The 21,580-nt window shown below is 40.4% G+C and overlaps 3 protein-coding genes across 3 annotated transcripts; 2 read left to right on the plus strand and 1 right to left on the minus strand.

Annotated features, from left to right (window-relative positions):
* Positions 1–1,417: 1,417 nt before the first annotated feature.
* cryba4 (crystallin, beta A4) lies at positions 1,418–3,694 on the minus strand. The gene is made up of 6 exons (XM_035184924.1): positions 3,652–3,694; positions 2,969–3,012; positions 2,417–2,535; positions 2,142–2,283; positions 1,838–1,980; positions 1,418–1,668 (listed from the first exon to the last, which is right to left on the minus strand). Exons 2-6 carry the CDS (start codon positions 3,005–3,007, stop codon positions 1,521–1,523), a joined length of 591 nt encoding a protein of 196 aa, XP_035040815.1. The 5' UTR covers positions 3,008–3,012; positions 3,652–3,694; the 3' UTR covers positions 1,418–1,520.
* A 4,607-nt stretch (positions 3,695–8,301) lies between these two features.
* crybb1 (crystallin, beta B1) lies at positions 8,302–11,804 on the plus strand. Its single transcript, XM_035184884.2, has 5 exons — positions 8,302–8,424; positions 9,469–9,587; positions 9,754–9,886; positions 10,442–10,584; positions 11,616–11,804. Exons 1-5 carry the CDS (start codon positions 8,302–8,304, stop codon positions 11,791–11,793), a joined length of 696 nt encoding a protein of 231 aa, XP_035040775.1. The 3' UTR covers positions 11,794–11,804.
* A 1,172-nt stretch (positions 11,805–12,976) lies between these two features.
* On the plus strand, positions 12,977–20,918 carry acads (acyl-CoA dehydrogenase short chain). The gene is made up of 10 exons (XM_035185014.2): positions 12,977–13,093; positions 15,116–15,276; positions 15,618–15,767; positions 15,858–15,969; positions 16,851–17,002; positions 17,107–17,277; positions 18,105–18,242; positions 19,022–19,117; positions 19,198–19,254; positions 19,346–20,918. The coding sequence occupies exons 1-10, from the start codon at positions 13,066–13,068 to the stop codon at positions 19,496–19,498; spliced, it is 1,218 nt and encodes a 405-aa protein (XP_035040905.1). The 5' UTR covers positions 12,977–13,065; the 3' UTR covers positions 19,499–20,918.
* Positions 20,919–21,580: the final 662 nt, after the last annotated feature.

Here is a 21,580-nt window from a genome sequence, read left to right on the forward strand (position 1 = left end):
TTACTGTGCAGAGACATCATTTGGCGGGGGGCAAACAGGCCTCTGGGCTAAATGTGGTCCCGTTAAAGAACGTTAGGGAGGTTTTTACTTTATAATTTGCATCAAAGCTTTTGCATTATTTATAATTCTCAAATGTGCATGTAAATGCCAGTAAATATGACATTGTGACATAAAGTAAAAGGGATTTTCATCTCAAATACAACCAGGTGGCCGTCTAAAAGAAATGGTTCTGTAATGATCTACATCTGCTTTAAAAAATCATCACAAACAATGACTGTTTTTTTGTTCTGGGTTTTTGTTTACCAAATTATTACTAGATTCACTTAAAATGAATCTTAGAACAAAAATACAATAAGACATAAAATATATGCAGAATTTACCTCACCTATTATTATGGTATTTATTAAAAGGGCTGGTCTCCACTTCAAACATGAATCTAATGCACCAAATTGTAGCTACAAAATAATTAGCCTCTGTAGTCATTTTGCAGGTTAGAACAGTTAAACCATGAAGTGATGTTTACGACTGTTCAGTCCCCCCCCAAAAAACAAACCCTGCAACATTTTTTTGATTATTGATTATTGACGTCCAAAGATGTTCTTTTAGATCAACAGCCCAAAACCCAAAGATGCTTACTTTCATTTACATTTTTTATCAGTATTTTTAGTTTATATCAGTATTGTATGTTTTACCAATATTAATAGCAAAATATACTATCAAAAGTAAAAAAGGTACTTGTTTCTGTAGAGAAGTGGCTGTTGACATTGTTATTGGATGAATACAGCATTTTTCTGTCAGAGCTTATTTTATTTCCTTTTTTTCTTTTTGCACCAGACATTTGGATCTGGAACAATGTGATTACGTACGCTGATCATATTTTGCTTGTACATGCCAACATGCCACACAGAGTCATTTTGGATGAACCTGTTCCTGGATCCCTTTTTGAACACATTTAAAACAAAGTGACAGGCTGTGTATGTAATGCATTTCAGGCCGCGGGAACCAAGCACACTGCTGGTTGATAACAGATTAGCATGTCTGTTGCCTAAAGATTTACAAGTTAATAGAGACTACAATTTTTCTTTATATTTGCAAAAATAGGAAAAGGATTAATACATTTTAAGCAAAAATAGGTTTGGAAATGACTGTAAAGTTATGTAATCACATGTGGATTAACTAGGGCTGCATATAACTATCCTCCTTATCAAGTTTTCTACTGTTTTTGTTTAGTATTTTGTTACCAAAGATGTAGTTGGCAGCATTGTTTTTCTTTTTCATTGATTTAAATTAATGAGTTTATCAAAACTCTCACTGAACTTTTGGGTTTATCTATCTTATTTTATCTATAAATCCATGCATCCATCCATCCATCCATCCATCAGATGATAAGCAAATACATAGGGGAAAGTCAGTAGGGTTTAAGAAAGACATTTTATTCAGCACTAGGTAGCAGCAGGGGTCAAAGGTGAAGGGTCAGATGGGAAGGGAGGGGGGGGGTCAGGGGAGTTTGGAGTAAGTTGTTACTGCTGAATGCGGCGGATGGACTGGATCTGAGGGGTCTGGCAGTGGGAGCCAAACTCCCTGAAGTGTTTGTACTCCCCACAGTGACGATCACACTCCATGATATACTGGTATCCACGATAGCCAGGGTACTGGTAGCACACAAATCTGTTGAGAAAGAAGAACGCGCACATGAAATGCTGCAAAAGTAGACTGTTGTGAGTATATTTTCCGAACTGCTAAAGAGAGGCTACAAAAATGAAAATTAAATGGTTAAGTATGAAATAATAAATGTGGAATGGTAGGAGGAGTTATCTGGCAGCTGGAGGACACTCACGCTCCAGACTGGATCCTGAGAGAGCCAACTTCGTTGTTGCACCAGCCCATGGCCTGGAGGGAGGGGTAATCGTCACTAAGCTCACCCTTACGGCCCAGGAAGTTCTCACGCTCGAAGATAGTCATACGACACTCTCTGTGGTTCTGGAGGGCAAAAGAGAGAACGAACAATGCATAAAAGATGTTTTTCCAGTCAGTCAAGTCTAACGCAACCATCGGACAAACACAAAGGTTTCACAGACACGGTAGAGACGTTGACATTTCTGAGTGAAAAGTAAGTGGGCGAAAACAACTCGTGAACTTACAGCACAGGCAATTGGTCTGAAGGAGGTCAGTCTCTCAATGTGATAGGCATTGCTACCGCCGAAAGCATCACACTGGGGGTACTCTCCCCTCTCCAGGACAAACTGCTGTCCCTGGTAGGAGGCGTGCTCATAACCCACCCAGCTGGGGGAGAAAAAGTTCAGAATTATTACCTTCTCATTTCAGTTTTATGACAGCTGCAGTGTTGCATTTTCCTGCTCCTCTCTGCAAATGTATAAGAGCTTTTTTTTCTGCATGTGAATATCTGTTTACTCACGCTCCGCTCTCCACTCTGAGGGAGCGCACGGTCTCAAAGCCAAACTCCATCACGTTGCAGCACTCGGAGGTGAACTCATGGCGACGGCCCTGGAAGCACTCCTCGTCGAAGACAATGATCTGACGGGGAGAAATCAGGAGATTTAATGGCAGCTGATATATGATGATTGAGTATGGATGCAGTAGCACATTAAAACACAAAGAGATAGCTTGTTGTGTAGGAAACCAACTTAACAGCTTTTTTAAAAAGCATCAAATTATGTTAGGTTTGTTTGTTAAATGGAATGCATTTCATTTAAAATCATGATAGAGACAGTTAAAGGTAAATTTATATGATATTTTGTATTTCTAGTGCCCTGATTTGGTCTACATTTATTCAGTTCCCTGCTTGGAAAGAAATGGTAGCTCCCCTCGAGGAGCTGGTGATAAATTGTGTCTTTTCATCCGAGACATTTAACTAGAAGCAGTCGGTGGCATCCCGGGGAAAACATGTAGGTTGAAAGGACCTCTATTGAGGTGATGTATGAATCTGTTCCTCCGTCTGCAGACTCACCTTCCAGTGGCCGGAGAACTTGGTGCAATGGTGAGTCATCTTGTCTGGAACGAGGAAATAAAGACAAATGTTAGATGGTTGAAACGGAGATAATGCACTTCCAGAAATCCCAGTGACTAGAGGGGACAGCCTGTGCAAACACTGAAGTCTGAGAGGTCTGCTCACATGCACTTGATTCTGAAAAAGCTTTTACACAAAAGTTTGGCTGACAAAGAATCCAATTGCACTCAAATCTAAAAACAGCACAGCAGGAGGCTAACGATTGTAAGTGTTATTCCGTGAAAATAACAAGCCTGGAATGCTATACAACATGTGAAATGACCTACGCAACAGCATCAGTCTATTTTTTTAAGGCTGAATAGCACCAGTAAAAAAAGTGGCCTGAATACTAGAATCAGCCTGAATGCATCATTCCTGAATTGAAAGCGTCTATTTAAAGTTCCCACACAAATATGAAGAAGGTCAAAGTAGCCAGAGGCTTCACCAATTCTATCTCTTTATCTGACTTTCTGACCATGTCTTTTCCATCATCACTATTTATCTGGCCCACCAGTTACAGTGAAGGCCGTCAGTGTTTTTGGGTGTTTGTGTATGTGAATTTATGGGGCTGAAGTACCCTGGCTATGCTGCCCTGAGCTGCCCTGTGCTGGGTGCGCTGTGCTGGGTAAAGGACAGGGACTCACCTTGCTTTGATGCCCTTGGGATGTCCTGCCGTGAGAGTGAGAGGAGCCACGCGCCCCCACCCTTTTAAAGCCTCCCCTGGCAAGGGGCCATGCTGAAAGCCCCGGCTCAGCAGCAGGGCGGGGCTTGTCTTTGTCCCCCCCGACAAAAGCATGGTTAATCTGTGGAGGGGCAGAAGTGCAGACACCACATTATCACCCTGGGCAGTGGACATGGGTACAAGGGAATATGAGACATAGGATGAGAAAATAATAAGGGCATAAGATATGAGGGGGTGGAGGATGGAGATAACTTTAACAGAAAACTTTTAAAAACTTTATTTGAATCTCAATTAATTTTTGCGATTATACATTAATCCATGGGTCCTTTCCTGACTAAATGTTGCACAAAATCTCAAACTGCTTGTTTTGTTTGACCAACAGTCCAAAACCAGAACCTTCAGTTTACCATCATGTATAAGAAAGAAAAAACCTCAACTCCTCACATTCATCAAGCTAGAAACAGGAAATGTTTGGTATTTTTAGGCAATAACAACAAATTCTTTGATAATTAATTTTCAGTCAATCAATGAATGAATTGAAATACTTCACTCATATTAGTACATTAATACTCACTTTGATGACTCTGCGATATGCTGGTATCCCCAAAAGTATAAATCCTAAGAGAGTTTCTGTTCTCTCACTTAATTTGAACTGCAGCATATGAGAAATGTATTTGAGAGTCCTACCAAGAATATCTGGTAGAATTGTGTCAGCAGTTTAAAAACTGAGAGTCATTTGATTACATCGAGATTTCACAATTGAAGTCACGCCTTGTTATAAAAGATAAATGTCAGCTATGTTTAAACATGTTTAACCAAGAGGTTGTCAAGTATAGAACAATATATCTTCTGATGCTATTCAACACTGTGTGTGTGTGTGTGTGTGTGTGTGTGTGTGTGTGTGTGTGTGTGTGTGTGTGTGTGTGTGTGTGTGTGTGTGTGTGTGTGTGTGTGTGTGTGTGAGATAGTGAGTGAGTGAGAGACAGCTCACATACTCAACAACTTGTAAATAAGAGAGCCGAGGCACTTTATGGTAACAGAACATTCTGAACAGCAGCTCTACCTTCTGTGAGCCTACAGGAATTTAATTTAAGTGCACGATCTGTATTTCAGTCACTTCTAGATGTAACCACATCACATTCCTATAAACCATAACAGGCACATTTAGCCTGAGTTAATCACTGTATAATGGTCTGTGTGAAATTCCGACCGAATTCTGCACTGCAATAAGTGAGTGATGTGCTTATTATTATGTGACTAATGTGAACCTGAGATAAAAGCAACCAAATGACAGGCAAGTAATTCCAAGGTGCAATAATTGACCTAGTTAGCTTTCAGCCTTATTCTGGGGGAATGATAGAAACAAACGGGGGTAGCCAATCGACAGCAGAAGCAGGGGAAGGTCAATGGGTCAGCAAATCAAAACGCTTCTTTCTAATGGTAGCATCAATTTAGACAAAAAATACAAAGGCCTCAAGTTAGATTCAGTCATGTTTGGTTATCAAACCTCTTACAAGGATGGTCTTTTGAAGGAGGGCCTCTAATAAAAAGAGGAGCATTGAAGATTTAACAGCAATGAGATGGCAACAAATTGTACATCTGGAGAAGCCTTAAGCGGTCCTGACAAGGAGTCATTTTAAAAATCGAAGGTCACATAGTCACAGGGTGTCAAAAATCAATAGGGTTCTTCCATCTGAGAGTAGAAATGTGTGCAGTAGATTTTGTGTCAGTGTAAGTAGACGCAGCGGCCACAAGGTCAATAGGTTTCAAAATCAATGGCTGTCCTCCTGTTGCATGTGCACAAATTTTATTTGTATTCAATAGATGTCTGCTGATAACTGACTTATTTCATTGTACCAAATAATACCTTATGCTGACAAATGTAAAAATGTCCTTCTCAATTTAAGGATGATTCTGATCATATACTAAACTTTTAGTATTAATCCACCTCTAAAAATAGTCCTCAATCAATTCACTTGACTTCACTTCCTCCCATTAGCCTATATTGATCATTTTTTTTGTCTTCTGTAGGAACCGGTTGCAATATAAAAAGTGTGAATTGATGAATTACCATTTTGATTGTTAGGTTCTTTTTATGGCAGCTTTGTTGACAATAAGAACACCAGCCTTATGTTAAAAAATGACTTAATTATTTCATATAAATGGGTCCAATCTGTTTACAAAGATTGTGAATCTAACTCAGCACTGATGCCCATGTTTTAGAATTTGATACTTGCTTCATTTTTTTGTCGTCACCATCAAAAAAGTACAGAGGTTTGATACCCAGCCAAATAGGAACCACACAGATTACCTAACGGGATTATTTCCCACATAATCTGAATATAACAAACACATCTAAAGTGACATAATCCAGACATAATCCAGCTGTAATCTAAGATTTATTACCACTTTCAACAACCAACTTTCATCTCTAAAGACTCTCATTTCTCATTTACATGTTTATATTACAATATACTCAAATTGTGATTTTATAATATTGGAGACTCTAAATTACATTATCAAGTAAGTTTGTGGACTGAATTATTTGAAAATCATGTAACTGTCCCTGTTTACTTTAAAGAAATACAATATTTCAACATCCTTAATAAATTTCCTTCTGACCATTACAGGAGAATATTGATCTGTAACTCTTGCTTAACTATAGTTTGAGATGGGAGGCAAGTATTCTAGATGAACATAAGTACTTACTATTTATTGATGAAAACAGCTGGCTTCAGCTATCACAGTGAGTTGGCAAGTGTTTGCTATAGTTGGAGACACTGCACAGAAATAGACCAAACATGTAATTTCATCTGGAACTACAAATTGTTGTTTTTTACCCAATTTCTGTCTGAGAATAATCACCTTTAATGGTCACACCACAATTCCAGTGGAATCGCAGCAACCAGTGGATTCGCTCTTGAATCGATGACCAATACATTTCTTGCGTTGAGATCAACTTGAAGCATGCTATTCGCACTGCTAACTTGTAGCAAATGTAAAATTGTGGAAGCTGTCATAGCTTATTGACTGTGTTGCAAAGTAATGACAGAAGCTGATAGTTAAAATACTACTTTTGAAGCAATTGCATGAGTCTAACGAAAGACTGAGCTAACAAGCTTGTTGATGACTGCAAGTTCACTTTGTTTCAAGTTTCACTTTGAGAGTTTTTACCTTTCTCTTCAGTAGATTTGTATTCAAATACATTAAACCACGGACACGTTAGTGTTGTGGTTAGAGGGTAAACCCCGCCTCTCGCTCAATGTCAGCTGGGATTGGCTCCAGCCCCCTGTGACCCTCAAAGGTCAAGCGCTATGGATAATGGATGGATGAATAGTGCTAACATGTTACCACCTGTTACCGCTCACAGCGCTATAACAAACTAGTTCTTGTATATTTAGAGAGGACATCCACAAAAATATTTTTCTAACATTTGGACAGAGACAGGTTAGCTATTGCTTTTTGTTTCTCCTGTTTATGCTAAGCTAGGCTAACTGCCTGCTGACTCCAGTCTAGACACAAACATGAGATATTAAACGTCTGCTCTCACCCTCATAAGGAAAGGAAACAGTAAATATATTTGTCATGAGCAAAGCAGACTGATAGTTTTCTCAGCCTTTGGGTTGATCAATATAAGCAACATATAATAAATCATTGCATTGTGTGGTATCCTTTCTTATAATAACAGAACATTTTCCTGTTATTATACATATATATATATATTAGAAAATAGGTGTGTAAATAGGCCTCTTTTCTTTCATTTCATGTGGTTTGTCAAAATCAACAAGAGGAATAGATCACTTGAAAGAATGATTTCAAATACTGAGTTGTTTTTTTTAGCTGGAGAATATGCTATATTTGTGTGTGCCTGTTTAGGTGATTGAGAGGGATCCCCTCTTTGTGCCCCCAGAACCTTTGCATTCCTCCTCTCTTCATGTAACTAGCTTACAGCCCCACCAGTCCAACACATGCAAAAAATGCCTTGGTCAGTGCTTTCCTTTGATAGTAAAACGCTTACAGGCAGGCCAGTGGGGCCGGCGGCGTTTCTAGGCTATGCGATGACCCGGTGGCTTTGGCATAGGCCAACTGTGATGACGAGAGGCTTTCTTTTGTGCTATGAGCCTCTACGTTTGGCCTTTGCCAGAGTATAAAAGCTTGGGTCGAGCGCTGAAGGGACCAGCACGAGCCAGCCTCCCTCACACGGCACTGCAAGCTATACTAACGCAGGTAAGGACACACAGACACAGACATGCACACCAGGGGGGCAGCCACACATCATCCAGAGCCAGGGCCCTCTCCCTGCCCACCACACCCAGGCAAACCACCCTCAGCCTAGGGAAAGACCCAAACAGAAATCCAGGGCCTAAATGAGCCTCCCACATAAACGGCAGACTTGTGCTTTAGTCCAAATCCCCAAAACATACCTACCTACCATCCCCTGATAAAGTTTACACCTCGACTAAAGCCACATTGAACCCTCAATTCTACTTCAATTCACCTTCCCTTTCATTCTCTCCTCTGTGATCCTTTCACTTCCATTTACACCTATAATTCTGTTCATCCCCTTGTCTTCCTCCATCCTTTCACCCAGACTCTCCTGAAGCCCCTCACCATGTCTCAGACTGCCAAGTCCGCCTCCAGCCAGGGCACCGATGCCAAGGATAAGGGAGCCCCCGCTCCAGCTGCCTCCAGCAAGGCCACCAAGACCGGAGAGCCTGGCATGGGATCCTTCAGAGTGAGTCACAGCTGCGTTACACACCCGCAGAAACAGCCTTTCTACAGAATACTCAATGTCAGGTTTAGTTTAACAAAATTATAATGAAAACATATTTTCTCATCAAGACTGGCAGATAGTTTTCTTTTCATTTGCTTAGGTGTTAAGATATTCAATGGGATTTCCCAATTTGTAATGTCCGTTGAATTCAATTAGAGGTGCTAACAGCATTTGAAAAACTGAACAATGTCTGTTTCTAGAAATCTTATCCTATTGCTAATGTTTTTCTAATTTGGCGATATTAGAAAAACTAATGGCAATAACTGCAACCACTCTGTCATTGGGACAAAAGACAAATATACAGACACTTTAAAGGGATTTTTCTCTGTGCAAGGTTTTGTTTAGTTTTGTTTAGGATTAGATTACTTTTGGTGAAAATAGCAGTGGTGAAATAAGTACTCAGATCCTTTCCCTAAGCATAAGTACAGTAGCAATATCCCTTGTGTGAAAATACACAGCTATATTTTTGTAGTTTTTATATTTGATTGCATTAACATACAAGTGGCATTTTCATCTTGTGGTTGGCCACAGTGGCGCTAATATGAAACTTCTTTATACACACTTAGGGAAGTGTTATATCTTATATATTATGACATTTCTATAATATTTCATCATACTTTTGTGGGTAAAATCTTAATCTGCAAAGTAAACAGTGACTATAGCTCTCACATTAACATGGTGGACTAAAAAACACTCTGAAAGGTGAATGGAATTAAAGTACATGAGTAAATTACGATGCTGATGCTTCATACATTAGTAACCGAACATATTGGATAGAGAGACTTGTGCATACTTTTCATGCTCGGACAGAATAAAGTCACCTTTAATGCCAGTCTCAGTCTTTGTGGCAGGTGCTGTTGCCTAAACAAAGTCAGTTATTTGTTGGGTTTTACAGATGGATATTCGAATTCATGATTAGCTGATTACTTAAATTGAGAAGACTCAAAGGATATGATGATTGTTGTTGTGTCTGTTTTTGTAACTTGTAATATCTCCTGTGCTCAGGTCATGCTGTTCGACCAGGAGAACTTCCAGGGCAGGATGATCGAGGTCCAGAATGAGTGCATGAACGTGTGTGACCGTGGCTTGGATAGAGTGCGTAGTATCATTGTGGAGTGCGGCCCGTAAGTGGATGTACACACATTTGGACAAACATGATTTAACCCACAGTCGGATACACTCTTTCTATATATTTTCTCTAGTCACTTTATATTACCTCTCCTCTAATTCTTCTCTCCTGTCCTCTCCCCCCTTGTGCCCCCCCTGTGCCCGGCGGCCCCCCTTCTCCAGCTTTGTTGCCTTTGAGCAGACTAACTTCCGTGGGGAGATGTTCATCCTGGAGAAGGGAGAGTATCCTCGCTGGGATACCTGGAGCAACTCCTACCGCAGTGACTGCCTCGTGTCCCTCAGGCCCATCCGCATGGTATGTGTAACAATGTATATACTAGCCTCATCCTTCACTTAATATATTGTAAGCATATAGTACTACATTTTTTTAAAAGAACAGAAAAAGTAAGACTATACATTTCTAGCCTTGCTACTGACTTGATGAAGCTGAGATTTAACCACTGATATAGCTACTAATTATTTTCTTTATGGATTCATGGATTTAGCTTTTTGGGGTTTGATATCTTGCTCATACAGTAATTTAGCAGTGAATTGTTCCACCTCCAAAGACTCTCTTAGATCCTCACTACTAAAGTTGTAAGGTCTATACTAAATCCAAAGGGTTCATCCTCTGTCTGATGGCCTTTTTAGAAAATGTTTAACTCAGTTTGTGTATTACCGTCAGGGGTAGCTGACAGGGGTGCCAGATGAAATGTGAAAGTATCACCTAAGACATTAAGATTTGTCATCAGCAGTCTGTACCACATTTCATTGCAAATAACACAAAACAGGAATATGACTGATGCATGTGTAGTTAATGTAACATAAACAGCATCTGTTAATTTGCCCACACCTCATTTCATCCCTACAGGACAGCTTGGAGCACAAGATCTGCCTGTATGAGCTCTCCGACTTCAAGGGCAACAAGATGGAGATCCAGGAGGATGATGTGCCCACCCTCTGGGCGCATGGCTTCTGCGACAGAGTGGGCAGCGTGAGGGTGCCCGGAGGAGCGTGAGTAGACTCAGACTCACGTTTTAGTAGTTTACTGCTGGGGTTTCAACATGAATAGATTTGATCAAGAATCAGTAGGCATTATTTAAACAATATGACAATGAGAAAAGACTTATCATACAGCCTGGGAGAAAAACCTGTCTGCTCCTTTTCTATATATAACTAAAGTGGAGGCTCTGTACTGCAAATAGACATAGACATAGTTTCAGAAGGGAACTGCAGGCTTCTTTACACTACAATCTAGCTGTTCATAAACAGTAGTATGACATGTCATCACAAGGCTTAAAGCTAACTTGTCTTTTTGACAAATGCGTATTTTTGGCCAGGTTGTTTGTCCTCATATTATTATGACCAAAACCTCTTCAGTGACCCCTTGAACCTCTTAAAATACCTTTAGAATTTCTAAGGGAATGTTGGAACCTCTCAGTGACTAAAATCTCTAGATTTCTAAACTCTCTAAAGCATACAGAATCATTCAGGAACCTTCCCAGTTATACATCCGCTGAAAAGGTTACTAGAACCCCTCCATTCCCCTTGTGAACACTAGATAAAAATACCACAAATCCCAAAAGAAATCTATAGGGACCAGTGGAACATTCCCAGTGACAACCACAACATGTTACAGGATCAATAGAACCTCCTATCGAGAACTTATATTACAATTCAACCTCCTAGAATACTTCTAACAGCTAGTTGAATTTATCTAAGAACCTATTCAGTCACCGTTAAATGCCTGAAATTCTTGAACTCCAAATGGACCCATAGAGTATTAACCATCCTATTAGATCTGCTTGAAGGACAATCTCCAGTGTATTCCTGTATTGTGAAATTAATGTAGTTATCACATCATTCAGTTTTAGCAATAATAATATATATATAAACATCATATAAACATTGTATAGTAACAGAATAGGATTGAAACTATATTAATGTCATAAGTGAGTTATGTTAAACTACAAGACTTTTAGAGAATTAGATACCTTTTACAGTGAGTCAGTATTAACTCTCCCCACTCGATCCATGTCTCTCAGGTGGGTGGGCTACCAGTACCCTGGATACAGAGGCTACCAGTACCTGTTTGAGTGTGGTGACTACAGACACTACAACGACTTCTGCGCCTTCCAGCCCCAGATCCAGTCCATGCGTCGTATCAGGGACATGCAGTTCCACCAGAGAGGATGCTTCACCTTCACCTCTGCCAGCAAGTGAATGACACCTGCTGGCTGCCGGGTGCTGTTGTAGCCATTACAGCCCTCTCGCTTATATCTCCAAACACCTGCCTTCTCCAATCCTTTCCTGAATCTCCACCATCAACGCTCCATCCCAAAGGAAAGACAGAATGAGAGCAAATACACTGGACAACCTTAACTGACTTTTTATGGTGCTAAAAAATAAACATGTTGTGAAAAACCTGAAACCTCCCTGGCTGGATTACCTTTATTCATTCCACAGAAAAATCGCTCTTTTTAGGTGGTTTGTTAAGTGTTAACATTTTTTATTTATTGTATCTCCTAGGGCTATATCGCTATAATTGACCAGCCTATTGCGCTGCTAATAATTAGAACATAAATGTTTTTAAATGTTTTCCTTAAACAAAATTAACCTTGAGGCATATTTTACCAAAAAGACAATTTGACATTAACCTGATATTTACTAAGAACATAAATGTTTCCAAATCTCACAGTGAAATACACTGTTTCACAAATTTGACTGATCATATTTCAGTTTCCAAAACCTCTACAAAACCCTTCTAAAGTCTACAATCTCCTTTGACCAATAGAGCTTATTTGACAACTTCAGGAACCTCCTTGGTGACTTCTTGAAACCCTTTAAAGGCCACAAACTCCCTAAAGGACCCCTAAAACACCATTAATAGCAACTAGAACTTCCTCACGGACCACAATACACCCCAGAATGACTGCTACAGTTCATAAAATGATCACAGAACCTCTTGAAAATCCATGAAAGCTCCTCACCTCCCTTCAGAAACCAAAAAGACCCTTTAAGGACCCATAGAACCCTCTCAACTGCAACTAGAACTTATGAGTAGAACCAAGTCTTTGATACATTCACAAACAATAGTAAATCATCTACATTGGATAGGGAAGTTACATTAATACATTGTGCATTTGTAAGACTACAAACGTACAAAGTCTGATGTATCCTTCTGGTGTCAAGTTGGGGCACATGTTGCCTTCAGGGCTCCTTGAAAGCTCCTTGAAAGCTCCTTGAAAGTGCTATAGTTGTGTTATAATTTCATGGCTGTGTACTTTAGGACAAATAAATGTGTCATGATAACATGTGAGCAAAACCAAATAGGCTTTAGAACAGTTATTTGAATATGCTGGCCCATTAATGTTGAATACGTCGTCAAAGTTGACAGATAGAAATTCCGTCAGCACCTGAAGGCAGCAGTTTGGTGAGCTCCTGGGGAGACAGCGGTTAGCCTGGTGTTGTTCATCCAACTGAGAGCAAGGAAACATGGCTGCACTTTTCAAAGCAAGGAAAGGTGAGCACACGAAACGCGCTGGACAACGAGAGGTTTGAACAAGAAACAAGGACGCGGGGTACACTGCTAGCCTCATATTAGCATTACACGGGCACTGGGATACCACAGAGCCACAATTAGCTTAGCCTGCTATGAAGCCAGTGTTTGCCCTGAGGACATTTGACTTTCAACATTTCAACACCAGATAAACACCAGATTGTAAAGAACCTGTGAACCAGCTTCAGTCAAGTGACGCAAGTAACGGAGTGACACCTTAAATCACGTTATTTAGCCGTTAGCTCCTTGGCTAAATAAAGTTAGCCGGCTAGGTGCACCGGCTCAGTAGTTGGCCAGTGTGTTATTTAGGTGAAAGGTCATCGTCCACATCAGTCACCCTCGTGTCAGTGTTTGTCTGAGGGGTTTCTGACATGTTCGAAACTGTGACACTGACGCGAAGGTGACTGATGTGGACGATGACCTTTCACCTAAATAGCACACTGGCCAACTACTGAGCCGGTGCTGCCTTCACTGACCGACAGGACATGGGGTTCAAAGCTCGGACAGCAGAGCACCATGGTGATCGTGATGTTTTTGTGACACAGGCCACTTAACAGTGTCAGTACTTAAAGACTATTAGTTGATACAAAATGTGCTTGGAAAAAAGCTGAACAATTAAAGATCATAATAGGAAATGTTTCATGACCGCGGAGGACAATGCTCATACTAGCTGTCTTTATTCATTAAGCAGGTACAAGAACATACAGTGGATATATATATATTTTTTTAATATTTTCTGTAACACCAGGTCCTTGAACCACAAAGATGCTTTAATGGCAAAAAAAGTTTTCTGCACACTAATAATCAATGAATTAAAAAACACTTTTTTTATATGTGTTCAAAAAAGAAGTAATTTCCCCCCTAACATTTGCACATCAGTTGTATCTGATCAATGCTCATTCAAAAGTAGTAATCTTTATATGATAATCTTGGTTCAAAGAGATCTTTTCAGATTCCAGATTACAAAAAAACACATTACAAGGCAACAAGTAAAACAAATAATCCATAAAATCATCACTTTTAAATGGCAATAGTTATAAATATATATTTAAAAATAGGATTTAATTTAAATCAGGAAAAAGACATTGAAGTATGTTTTAAGAAATTGCACACGCAGCTGACCTGATTTCCTTTAGCAGAGAAAAATAAGAACAAGACAAAAATAACTTCAATTGAGTGTGAGCTCAGGTTTTATGAACTATGTGGGGTCCTTATGAATGGCACTATAAATTAAAACACTGAGAAGATTTCAGGTTTGAGAAAACAACCAAAGTCACTTCAGCTGGTTAAATTCAGTTTTAAGATGTGTAACACCATATCCCCTTCATCACATGTGAAGGAAACTTGATGTATGTTCAGGGGGACAGCACAAGATGTCAAGCGAGTTTAATCAGGGTTACTTAAAGGCGTCATGAGCTATGATGCTATATGACACTTAAAGTTTTGGCTAAAACGTGCCTCCAGAGCGTGCACAGCTAATTTTGATCTCTGGGTCTTCAGGTACAAATTTGAAGACATCTATCAAGATTTATAAAGATTAGACAAATTTTCAAAGAGTTATAAAGCCAAGATATTCTAAGCCCCGACCTTTGTGAAGATATTTCGGATGGTGTTGGCCAGTGTTTTTCCATCCATCCTTCTCCTTTTATATATGTCTCAATCCACCAAGACTGCATTTAAGGTTTGGTCAAAATCCAAATGGTTTTATTCATTTGATTTTATAAGGCATAAGAATCCAATCCAATGCTTTGACCTTGATCTCTGACATAAAAACCACGATTCTTACGACTGCTGTTGGATTCACAGCTTCAGATTTGTGAAACGTTTAAGGACAATTTGACTGCTTTTCTACCATCTAGACCACACTGGACCCAGTCCAAAAACCACTGTACTTTAATAGTTAAATACTGTATATCACTCCATTACAATAACCCACATCCAAGGTTATATGCAGTTTTGAAACCTTTTGTTTTTTCTCTCCCTCAGCTCTAGGCTTGTGTCTCAGTGGCTGTCGAAGTCTGTCTCAGCTAGCAGAGTTACCAGAGACTCATCAGATGCTGAGGCAGACCTGCAGAGACTATGCTGACAGAGAGCTGATACCCATCGCCGCCAAACTCGACAAAGAGCACAGTTACCCTGCCCAACAGGTACACGCTCATACAGTAGACCGAGTCTGATGCCTTTATTGTCCCATCTTTGTTATTACAATTCAGTGTTTTGCAAAAACCAGTGTAGAAGAGAAGGCCACTTTAAAATGGCCAAAATTTATATTTTTTATAATGGCAATATAAAAGGGCTGTGTGAAAGGTGTCTCTGGTAGCGATGAATTATTATCTGAATGTGCCACTGTCCACTACCTGCTCAGCAGCAAGCAGTAGAGTCAGTCAGAGAGCAGCTGGTCAACATAGAGGAGCATTTACCAGCTAAAGAGCCAGGTATTTACTCAGGAGGTGGTATCAAATATGTCAATGTTCTTGCAATTGTCCAGATTCAAGAGTTGGGGGCGATGGGGGTGATGGCCATGGAGGTACCAGAGGAGCTGGGTGGTGCAGGGATGGACTACCTGGCCTACAGTCTGGCTATGGAGGAGATCAGTCGAGGCTGCGCCAGCACCGGAGTCGTGGTCTCTGTAAACAATGTGAGTGCAGTCTGTCAGCATAGAGGAACTTTGAGTAAAAGCATATCTGGCTGTGCAGAAGAGTGAACCTGAATCGGATTCTGTTCTCAGTCTCTCTACATCGGACCAATATTGAAGTTTGGTACAGAGGAACAGAAAAAGCAGTGGATCACACCGTTCACCACCGGAGAGAAGGTGGGCTGTTTCGCACTCAGTGAGCCAGGTAAAAAACCTATACACACACACATATTATACATCTGTATGTGCATTAATAAACTGCTTTCAAATGTGCTGGAAAGCTCTGCTGCCATACCAGCAATTAGCACATGCTGTAGGAAGTCTAGTCTGAAACACAACAGACAAGGACACAATGCTGATTCCTTAGCACTTATACCAACAATCTGACAAAACTCACTGTTCGAAATACTTGGACTTTTGAGCTGCTGTTGTTAACATCTCAGTGTGAACAAAGGGTGACAGCATTTGATTTAGTCTCTGTTTTAAAAACCCATCATGCTCCCTCTTTCAGGGATAAACTCTCATATTCAAATATTGCTCCACGATGGGCCTCCAGCGCAGCGTCACTCCTACTTGTCGTAGATTGTCCAAGTCTACGGAGCCCTACTGGAGAAGTGAACAACAGCCTTCCAGATAAAGTCCCTCATGTGGTGTTGGGATGACATTAGTGGAGAGATCTGTCCATAGCTGGAATACTGTTTTTCTGAAGATCTGTGTAAACATACACGCAGGCATAGGGGATGTATGTGTTTTAGAGCGGGGAGCGGGGAAGATGTACACTGAAGCAACCGAGCAAAACACTACTGCAGAAAACCTGAATATTATTGTGAGAAGTACAAATAGCTGAGCCACCACCGTCTACGTGCAGTGAGCTGAATATAACCTGAAACAGTGTATATGCTGTGATCACCCTTTGTCTTTACACCAACACGAGTTCTCCTTTGAACACCTGCAGTTTTTCAGGCAGGTTGTTGAGAACATCTCCTCACTCTGTTGTTTGTCTCTTCAGTGATCCCACACTGACTCCATGACGCCTTCTCCTAACATCTCCTACTTTAAATAAGACAATTTCAATTAATATTGCAGGTAATGGCAGTGACGCAGGTGCTGCCTCCACTATGGCTCATCAGGAGGGAGATGAGTGGGTGCTCAACGGAACCAAGGCCTGGATCACCAACAGCTGGGACGCCTCTGCCACAGTCGTGTTCGCCACCACTGACAAGAAACTCAAACACAAGGCACGATGCAGCACATTTTAATGTTCAGAGCAAAGAGCTGAAGAGTTGTGGTTCAACTGAGCAGTATAACTGTCCCGCTGGTCGTAACTGCTTTTTGTGTGCAGGGTATCAGTGCCTTCCTGATCCCCATGCCACACCCTGGGCTTTCTCTAGGAAAGAAGGAAGATAAATTGGGCATCAAAGCCTCATCCACTGCTAACATCATCCTTGAGGACTGCAGGATACCGCTGGGCAACATGCTGGGTCCTCGCGGTGCTGGATTCAAGATCGCCATGGTATTTAAAAGTATTTACTTCCCTGTTGCACAGAAACTGCATTTACATAGAGCCTGTTATACCAGTATTATTCCATAGTAAAATGAAGATCTGACTAAAAATGTCTCTGTAAAAATCCTTAGGGAGGATCAAACCTTTCTCAGAACTGTTAATCCAATGAAAAGGTGTTATTTAACAAGTCCTGGTTACAAGTTTGTGAACATCTACTTCAATCTTTCTCTACATACTTGTGTCACCATGTGACAAGTCTGTATGAGATTAAGCAGATGACCCTTCTTCCTTGTTTAAGACCTGTAGGAGTAATTTATATGCTGTTTAATTTCCTGTGAAAAGTATATGTAGCATGTAGGATGGCTTTATTTTGGATAACGATTCAGAGCGTTTTCATGTGGAAAGAGACATAATGAAAATTCAGCTGCAGAAAGAATCAGAGCTGTGTTAGAAACTGACTTCTTATTGTTAATGACAGGCCTTTTCTAATTTTCTCAACATATTTAAACCATATTTTGATTTTTAAATCCTCTCCGTTAACTCATCAACTTTTCTTTGGCTAATTAACACCAGTCTTTGCCCTATTGCTGCTAAAATCAGTTACATTACTGACAGTAATGTCATGTAACACTTTCTCTGTGTGAATGTGTGAGCTATTAGAGGACTGGTCATTCCATTAGTCCTCAATGTTTAATGTCTGCCTTTATTAGTGACTGTGACTTGAAACTGAACTCACAAACACACAATCTTTTAATGTGACACGTCTTTATTAAAACTTAGCCATACTGAAGCGTCCCTGCAGGAGCGGTGATTTAACGTCTTTGTCTGTGTCACAGCAAACGCTGGACAGTGGAAGGATCGGTATCGCAGCTCAGGCTCTGGGTATCGCTCAGGCTTCTCTGGACTGTGCTGCAGATTACGCACTCAAACGCACTGCATTCGGAGCCCCCATCAGCAAGCTGCAGTCCATACAGGTAACACCACCACCAATCTGTTCACTTATTCCAAACTACAGCATGACCAGCTTTAAAGAAAACAATTAGTTACTCCTATGTAGCTTTAATTACGGTAAATTTGTGCTGAGATCTGGGAACATGGTAACTAAGCTAGAAATACGTCCATGAGGGCAATCAACACAATCGAGCTGCTTTCATACATGCACTGGAATCCGCAGTTCCTCCGTGTTTTCTCTGGAGGAGGTGCATGTCTGAACGCAAATGTCCGACAGACGCTCCGCAGTTGAGACACGCATATAGAAGACACTGAAGAAGATGTCTAGAGCGTTTGTGGTGATGAGAGCTGACGACAGTGTTGGGCTGCTGTTAACAAACTCCTGCGGTCTACGCAGCGGAGTTAATACATCACTTCTTGTCTCTGTCTGCTGCACCTGGCTGCTCCACCTCTCGCCTGAATAATGTGGAGGATTTGTTGCAGTTGTGAACATTTGCAGAGAAACCTTCCGCTCTGTTGTGAAAGGCAAACTGTGGGTAAACGCTGTAGCCAATTTGTCCGTATTTTACCCAGAGGTCATGTCTGAAAACGGCTTCAGATACAAGGCAACAGTTAATCCCAGAAGATCTAAGATACCATGTTATATATTAAAAACAGAAATTAAACACATCTGAAGTGTCTGCAATAATCCGCCAAGGTTTTTTTATGCTGGAACCATCCCCTTATAAGTATTTAGCATTTCTAATTCTTATAGTTTATCAACATCTGATCTTTATTCTTTTTTATCAAATAATTTGTTTAGTTCAAACTGGCTGACATGGCTGTGGCAGTAGAGAGCTCTCGTCTGCTCACATGGAAGGCTGCTCTTCTTCGGGATTCAAAGAAACCCTTCACTAAGGTACGCAGACGCCTCTGACACCACACATTTTACTTTCAGTCCAGCACACAGTAAATGACCCTCTGCTTTACTTCCTGCAGGAAGCAGCTATGGCCAAACTGTCAGCATCTGAAGCTGCCACGCTGTGCTCACATCAGGTAAGAAAACTAAACCATGATGACTGTGTCACGATACTGAAAAAACCCTCCAGACAACTGTCTTACATTGTCTATTTGCACTTCAAATCAGGCGATCCAGGTTCTAGGTGGGATGGGTTACGTGGCGGACATGCCTGCAGAGAGGCACTACCGTGACGCTCGCATCACTGAGATCTACGAGGGCACCAGTGAGATCCAGAGACTGGTTATCGCCAGCCAGTTACTAAAGGAATATGAGCCATAGACACACTTCTGTCAGTGCCTTTGGCTTAACATGGAGATTTAATCCCAGATCTGGAATCAGATAAGTAAACCAAGAGACACGGAATCATCCAGAAACAAAGGGAAGCCAGTGTGATTAAGCTCTTTAATACTGTATCAGTGTTAGATCAGAGACTACAGTACAGAACTGTATAGGAGATTTATTTGATTTTACATTTCCGTTATCTCCATTGTGTCATATTCAAGGGAATTCAGGAATAATTTTAAAGTGGCAATCTAGAAGATTTGATTCCTGGTATTTTAGTGATTAACTATTGACATTTTAATAAAGAAGTCAGTCAATAACTTGCCTTTTCCATCACTCTGAACAACGGTAATCTGAATTTATGCCGCACACGGTAATTTAACAGACATTTATTTACTTGAAAGTTTCAGGGATTGCCACTTTAAAAACTGTAAATGAAAAACAAGTTACCTCAACTGCCTTAAAGAGGATACAAGTGCTTTGCCTTTTTAAAGGGTCAGTTCACTCAAATTTAATATTTTCTCACATTGATCGCAGGTTTATGAAATTTCTTTCACTCAACTGCACAAGTAAACGTAACACAACTAATTAGATGTACTTTATCATTCAGTCAACATCAGCTAAGTTAATCACTGACGTTGTGAACAATGCAGCACATGGTCATCACTAAATGAATGGAACTGGCTGCAGAAAGACTAAGGAGCCCTGTTACCTGTTATCATGTGATCGATGTCCCAGTCACTGATGAAGACCATGAGATGTGGCTGAAAGCTTGATGTTAGACTTAAGGCGACATAGGTCTGGGTACTAGTGGCAGTTTAAGGTATTTAGTTGTAGGTTGGTTACTTAGTTAGTTTAGTTATATCTCAATCAGGGGAGGACTCACCACAGTTGTCTTGAATGTCAAAACAGACTAACAAGCTCACCTAGTTTTTAACAGAAATGTGAACTGACCCTTTTTAAAATCTACACCAGGCTTCATTTTGCCTAGACACTGTCTCATTACTCCTACAGAACATGAGTCACATCTTTGTGTCTGCTCTGTGCTTGCTATTAGGAAGTTTAACCACCAGGGGGCAACGCTGTGTCTTTATGTTTCTTGACCCACTTCTGCTTCAACCTGAATCACAACTCACTGAAAACCAATCAAATGTAACCATTTACTCTCATTTTACGTGGCTGTTTTCTGATTTCCCCTTGTGGACGGAAGTTAGAGCTGATATTTGAATGATAATGTGAACGTCTGCCTCAACATTCAAACAGATATATCTTTGAGCTTGTCATAGGCTGTAAGAGGCTGTGTCATGAATTGTATCTGCTGATTTCACAGACCTCTTGTGCCTCTGTGACATATGTGTACATATTTTATTGTAATTTATTATGTGCAAATGATAATAAAAACTAAATTACAATACTTGGTAGATGCTACTGATGGATTTCATTACAGTGCATTAGTAAACGTGATGGAAGCTGAGGATTGACTTGAGTATTTAATTCTCCTGTTTATCTACTTCACTACATTTTATCTACTCAGTTGCACAACAAAATATATAATATAACAAAATATGATTAAAATGACTAAACATCCACGAATCAATATTTATTGGCTCCTTACATAGATAGCCTACATCAATAACTCAACACAAACACCAGATCTGTTGACTAACTTGATGTCTTAAACTAAAATGTCAGCTAGCTGGTAGCACATGTTTAAATTCAATCTTCTCTATTCCAGTTTAGACTCTCGGAGCTGTCCTAAGGCACAATTCAGTCCTGCACATGTAGGAACCCTGCAGCAGTGAGTCAGGCAGGAATAGTATGTGCATCACTGCCTTATTCTGACACAAAATGTTTTCACTCACTACATCGCTCTAATTTCACCACCAAACCTCAATGTATGTTGAGTCCAAGTTTAATTTATCATAAAATTGTACTTTCTCCTAAAAAGCAGATAACATACAACATTAAAGACTTGTGACTGGTTCACTCACTGGTTTACACTCCCTCCCTGGGTAGATCCACTTACTGCCTGCACCTTGCTCTCCATCCGTCAGCCTCTAAAGAGAAACTCATCCCCGT

This window comes from Hippoglossus stenolepis, chromosome 18 (assembly GCF_022539355.2).
Source record: "Hippoglossus stenolepis isolate QCI-W04-F060 chromosome 18, HSTE1.2, whole genome shotgun sequence".
In the NCBI taxonomy this organism is placed as follows: Eukaryota; Metazoa; Chordata; class Actinopteri; order Pleuronectiformes; family Pleuronectidae; genus Hippoglossus; species Hippoglossus stenolepis.